Source organism: Agrilus planipennis, unplaced genomic scaffold (genome assembly GCF_000699045.2).
Source record: "Agrilus planipennis isolate EAB-ADULT unplaced genomic scaffold, Apla_2.0 scaffold283, whole genome shotgun sequence".
NCBI lineage: Eukaryota > Metazoa > Arthropoda > Insecta > Coleoptera > Buprestidae > Agrilus > Agrilus planipennis.
Window position 1 is genome coordinate 313042 of NW_020438960.1, and position 6000 is coordinate 319041.

The 6000-nt window shown below is 34.3% G+C and overlaps 2 protein-coding genes across 3 annotated transcripts; both read left to right on the forward strand.

Moving 5' to 3' along the window:
• The first annotated feature begins 288 nt into the window (after positions 1-288).
• On the forward strand, positions 289-964 carry LOC108742185 (60S acidic ribosomal protein P1). 2 transcript variants are annotated; one of them, XM_018477252.2, is made up of 3 exons: positions 289-400; positions 458-535; positions 658-964. In XM_018477252.2, the coding sequence occupies exons 2-3, from the start codon at positions 464-466 to the stop codon at positions 925-927; spliced, it is 342 nt and encodes a 113-aa protein (XP_018332754.1). In that variant the 5' UTR covers positions 289-400; positions 458-463; the 3' UTR covers positions 928-964. The 2 variants fall into 2 exon arrangements, with proteins under 2 accessions (XP_018332754.1, XP_018332756.1); XM_018477254.2 differs by having other exon boundaries at positions 291-400; positions 447-535.
• Positions 965-1054: 90 nt separating this feature from the next.
• LOC108742175 (PHD finger protein 20) lies at positions 1055-5770 on the forward strand. Its single transcript, XM_018477231.2, has 5 exons — positions 1055-2442; positions 2710-2965; positions 3044-3211; positions 3485-4906; positions 4999-5770. The coding sequence occupies exons 1-5, from the start codon at positions 1677-1679 to the stop codon at positions 5516-5518; spliced, it is 3132 nt and encodes a 1043-aa protein (XP_018332733.1). The 5' UTR covers positions 1055-1676; the 3' UTR covers positions 5519-5770.
• Positions 5771-6000: the final 230 nt, after the last annotated feature.

Below are 6000 nucleotides of genomic sequence, written 5' to 3' on the forward strand. Positions count from 1 at the left end.
CAATAAAGAAACCTTTTAACCTTACTTCGTGAATTTGTTACTTTTCGTTTTATCTGTCTGTAAGTCTCATGGAACACATCCTATTTGTCTGTAGCATAAATTCTAACTTCGTTACTTAAAAAACTTCTAAAAACTTCAAAAATTAAATTTATTTAAATTTATATTCATGGAGTTAGGTTACGCGAGGTGGGGACAGACCTCCAGTGATTTCTCTTTAACCTACTATGATCGTATCTATGACACACTAATCATATCAGTGGTGTCAGTCGGTGTCAATCATCTATGGTATCAACCTATTATCTATGGTGCCAAGTTATGGTCAACTGTGTTTTGTTAACTTGTCGTATTCCAATTCCGGGAGCGTTCTTCAAGTAGTTATTAGTGGCTTGTGAGGTACTTGGTAGGTCCAGTTAATAGAAAATTAGTTTATTATAAATTCAAAAAAGTATATTTTAAGGAAACAATGGCTGTTGTTGCTGAACTTGCATGTGTGTACTCTTCCTTAATATTAGCAGATGATGATGTTGCAATCACGGTAAGGTTAAAAATACACATTTTCAAATTTATCTCGCTCACAATTAACCATCGCACTTTGAGTCGTTTAATAGCTTTTGTGTTTTTAAATCAGTTTCATATTTAAGTTATATGTTTTTCTAGAGCGAGAAAATTCAAACCATTTTAAAAGCAGCCAATGTTGATGTGGAGCCGTATTGGTCTGGCTTGTTCGCAAAAGCTTTAGAAGGGATAAATATAAAAGATTTAATTACCAAACTTGGTTCAAGTGTAGGAGCTACTTCTGTGGGACAAGCTGCCGTAGTTAGTGCTCCAGCTGCTACGGAGAATAAGAAAGAAGAAGCTAAAAAAGAAGAAAAGAAAGAAGAATCTGAAGAGTCGGATGATGACATGGGTCTTGGCTTGTTTGATTAATACAGACACAATTAAATAAAAGTGTTTCTTTTATAAACTAAGTGTTTTTATTGTGTTGTTTAAGTGAAATGTGGTGAAGAAGTATTAATTTTCTCATAGGTTTGTATGTATTTGAGATTATATTGTGGATTTGCCATGTAATAAATATGTGGGATTTACAATAGAGAATATACCTAACATGAAGATATATTTAAGGCAAATACTGATACAATAGCAAATATCTACAAAGTTTCGATATAAGGGAAAACTTAAAGTTAAATTAAACTTTCATCTGTGCACATTTTGACAAATTATTTAATTAGGAGCTTACAGTCAAAATTTTGTTTAAATCAATTGTACAGTTAACTTCCGGTTATTCGATTGTGAATTATGGGTAAAATATGAAACAATTGTGAAATTGTGTGAATTTTAGAGCCAATTGCAGAGGAATTACTAATCAAAATAATTTCTGTAAGCGCGATCTGCTGACAATTTTACGAAATAGCAATTTTTCGTTTATCAGTTGCTACTAGTAGGTTAGCTTTTGAAGCCTCTTAAAGTGACTCCTTTTAGACATATCCTTTAACATAGATAGGCAACGCTAATATCAACAAGCTAACATGATCCATGGCTATTCTATTCTATTTATTGGTTGGGTGTCCATTTTGTCTATGGTGTAATGATGGTGTCTACTTCGCAGGGTCGGTTTAGGTCAGTTTTGTATTTACAAATTAAAGTAAGTGGTGAATAGGAAAAAAAAAAATAAAATAATGGTTCGGCGATGTTATGTACCCGATTGTTCTTCAGAAGAAGGTAAGGAAGAGCATCAAGGTGTAACTTTTCATAAGATTCCCATGCATTCTGACATAAGACCGAAGTGGATGTTATTATGTCGAATTCCTGAAGATAAGAAAGATATGAAAGTTATTTATATTTGCTCCAGACACTTTTTAAACGCCGATTTTTGCCATTTCAAAGGTAAAAAGTATATGTTAAAACAAGGAGTTTTACCTAGTGTTTTTCCTTGGAAAAAAGCCATTCCAAAGAAAACGAAATTACAGAAAGGCAACTGTTTGAGTCCTCCTTCTGCAAACAGTGACGATAATCTTTTAAAAACTGTAGTAAATGATAACAAGGAAGAAGAAATCTCTATTAAAAGGGAGCCAACTTTATCTGCTACTGATAATTTAAGTCCAAGTATGTCTTCAATGTTATCATCTAGTACTGCATATCAGTCAGAGAAGCAACAAGAAAAAATTAAAGCTTTTACACCTAATATGCACATAGAGGCATTGGATTTTAATGAAGTCTGGTATCCAGCACAAATTGTTGAAGTTGATTACGAAGAAAGTGAAGTTTTAATACATTTTGAAAAGTATTCCAGTAAATATGATGAGTGGATTTCAATGAACAGCTCAAGGCTTCGCCCTTTACAGAAAAAAGAGACTCAGAAGTTTTCTGTTGGAGAAAAGTGTTTGGCTTCATGGAGTGATGCCAGGAAATTTCCTGCAACTGTTACAAAAGTGTTGAATAATGGTATGAAAAATAATGTCTCTTTTCCTTATTAAAAAATGTCTAATAGACAAAGTGTATGTCAGATTTATCCATTTACTTAAATAGATGTGTATTGTTTATCAAAAAAATGTTAAGCAATAATTGTAAATATTTTTATAAATTATTTTTCAAAAAGATTCAAGTAGACGATCGCTCGTTTATGATTATTTGTAATAGTGTAGAATAAATATTGTGAATTTTGTAGTATGGTTTCTGTGATAATTTTTGTTGTTATTTCTCAATTTAAAGGTGTTTACGAAGTCAAATTTGACGACGGTTTTGTAAAATCTTTAAAAGTACATCGAATGGTAAAAGTTGATGGAAAACATCTTCAGTCATCCCCACTGTTTGATCCAATTCAAAGCACAAAACAAGAACGACGTGATCGGAAACGTAAACTAAACGTAGCTGCATTATTTGGAAAACGTTCGAAACCTTTTGACACATCAACATCAGACGAATCTGCCCCTCAAATAGAAGATGTAGCAGACATTTGGGTACCAAAGTTAGTGTATACACTTGTAAAATTAAAAAGTGGTTTTGTGTTTTACAATGTCATTGAATATTATATTGTTGTCTGTAGGTGGGAAAACGGAAAACCCGTAGGCGAAGAATCGTCAATTGAGTTAAACGATGGCGCCAGAAAGTCTGTAATCGTGGTCGATCCAAGATTACCGCCAAATTGGGTGAAACATTTGGCTCAGCGTCCCCATGGTACATCTGCTGGGAAATGGGATACTGTTATCGTGAAGTAAAATATTCTGTTTATTTAAATATTGAAAACAACAAGTAGTTGTTAGACCTATGTTTTATAAAATAATCATTAATTATTCTGTGATTATAGCGATCTCATCGAAGCAATTAATTTTGTTATTTAAAAATTTGTGAAGAAGAACGTACCACAACTAGCTTTATTTCATATACAAAATTTATGTAATTAAATTAACCAAACCCTATATAAATATGTGTTACATTAATATTTCTATTTTATTTGATGGTTGATGATTAGTACTTCTTGTTTTAGTCCCGAAGGTAAACGGTTTCGAACACGATCGGAAGTAAAAACGTGGTTAGAGGCCCATCCAGATTATAATCTCACAGCATATACTTTCGACTTTAGTCTTCATAAAAAAACGAGACGATCTGCACAGATACGAGAAACGGTCAGTAATCAAACAACTGTCGAAAATGGTGTTTCAGCGAGCGAAGAACACGATCCCGAAGTTGTACAGCAAAATGAAGTAAAAAATAATTTGAAAATCACATCGGTAGACGGAGTGTATCAGTGTCCTATTTCGGGATGTGATAAGAGTTTTCGTCGTGAAAATCTTGCTCAGATGCATGTTAAACATTATCATCCCGAATACACCAAATATCTCGATTCAACACCCAACGTAGCGGACTTGGCGTACGCACGCACAGTCGGCGAGAACCTTACCGAAAAAGCTGAAAAACTGAAACAGATTCCGCTAAAAAGTCAGGGATCAAAAAACATTCCTTCAAAGACAACTGGATCGGCTCCGACGCAATCCACAAAAAACGACAGCGATCCCCCTTCAATTTTCCCTTGTGATGACGATAACGAAGACAAAATGAAAATCAAAGAGGAAGCATTGTCTGTGTTAAAGGATTCCGAGATTCTTAAGCTGCTTAATACTAAACCTTCTGTGGGCAGTGTAGCGATCAAATATCCGCCCGGACTGCCGCCAAATGCTTATCCCGATATTAAACTTAAGGATCTTTTAAAAAAATCGGACGCCGTGCCAGGCAATGTTAACGATTCCAACTCAGCATCATCGTCGTCTTCGTCGTCATTGTCGTACACTAATGCCAATCGATCGTCAGGCATTAAAACATTACTTCCAATTGTTAAATGTGAAATTTTTAAAAAAGAAGGTGACAACAGTCATGAAAATAGTCAGACTGAAGCTTTTGAAGAAGGCGAATCACATTTTCCTGAATCGTTACCGGCAGCTGATTATAAAGAGCAATGTTCAGAAGACACGATGCCATCTGTGCTACCCTGCGAGCCAAATTACATTGTTGAAGGGGGCGAAGTGATAAAAATCGTGCAAATGAGACGTGAAGAAATAATAAATTGCACATGCGGAATAACCGAAGAAGACGGTCTTATGATTCAGTGTGAATTGTGTCTCTGTTGGCAGCACGCTTACTGTAACAATATCGAAAAGGAAAATCAAGTCCCTGATAAGTATGTATGTTACATATGTCAGAACTCGACTAGGAGTAGATCATCAAGAATATATTACCACGACCAAGATTGGTTGAAGCATGGCGTTCTCACGGTCGGATCTTATCACTGTAAGGATGATGATATGCTCTTCAAGAGGTTCGAAAAATTAAATAAGTCTCACGATTATTCCGGCGCCTTGATCGAGTTGAAGAGTTATATACACGCACTTCGGATTAAATTAAATATCGCTGAGTAAGTAGTTGCATATTTAAAAGATCGCAATGTTCAGCTGAAAAAAACAATAAGGTTTTGCTAGCTGAGTAATTTAATTATTATTGTTTCAGGGCTAAAAATCATCCAAAGCTTTATCTGTGGTCAAAACCATGGTTAAAGTGCTTATTGTCCGAAGAAATTAACAAAAAAGAGGAAATAAGAAATTTGTCAGGTCATGACGAGAGGAGCATTGATGATCTGTATCATATACAGAAAAACAAGAACAACGAAACTATTTCTCCATCTTTCGAAAATCTCGCTAACAGTTCTGTATTACTGTCTCTTCTGAAATCACACAAAACTGAGGAACCTTTAACAACCGATAATTTGTTGGATCTAGACACTGTGAAAATACCACAGCCCGAAGCTGCAATTGATTCATCAGAGTGTCGTTTGAATCTTCTCGATCACATAAATTTCGGTCAAAATCTGGTCGAAGCTAGACTTGACGTTTTAGAAAAGAAAATGCAATACTTTGATGTTGTCGGCGACAACGAAGAAGATGATCATGTACACATTTGTCGTACAATAAAAATGCTTTTGAGAGACCTCTTACTTCTACAAGATTTCGGTCAGAGTAGTAGCCTCTAAGGTAATAGTAAAATATAATATTTCAATCAGATTTAATAGTTTTTATATATTATTTTTAATTAATTGCTTATGTATTCATATCTATTCCCTTAATGATTAGTTTTTGTTTGAAATGTATATGTAGCAGCCTTTTAGTTTAATCGGCTGTTTCACAAAATGTTTGCATTTTTCGTGAAATGCGTTTTACGACAAGGCAGCGATTAAAGTAATTATGTATTTTATGTTTTTACTTCAATAAAAATGTTAAAAATATTAGGTGTTTTATTCTGTTATGCATTGTATTTATTTATACATTAGTAAAAGTACAGTTGTGCATAGACATTTAAATACATCGTAGTCGTCTCACCGATCCCCAGGGGAAAGTAACAAAAGTTTTACATGCAGTACCAATCCATTCCGTTAACCATCAGTTACGAACGTTCTTGCTTCTTTTGTTGTATATAATTTATACTCGGTACATCTGTAATTATTTATTTCCTGCA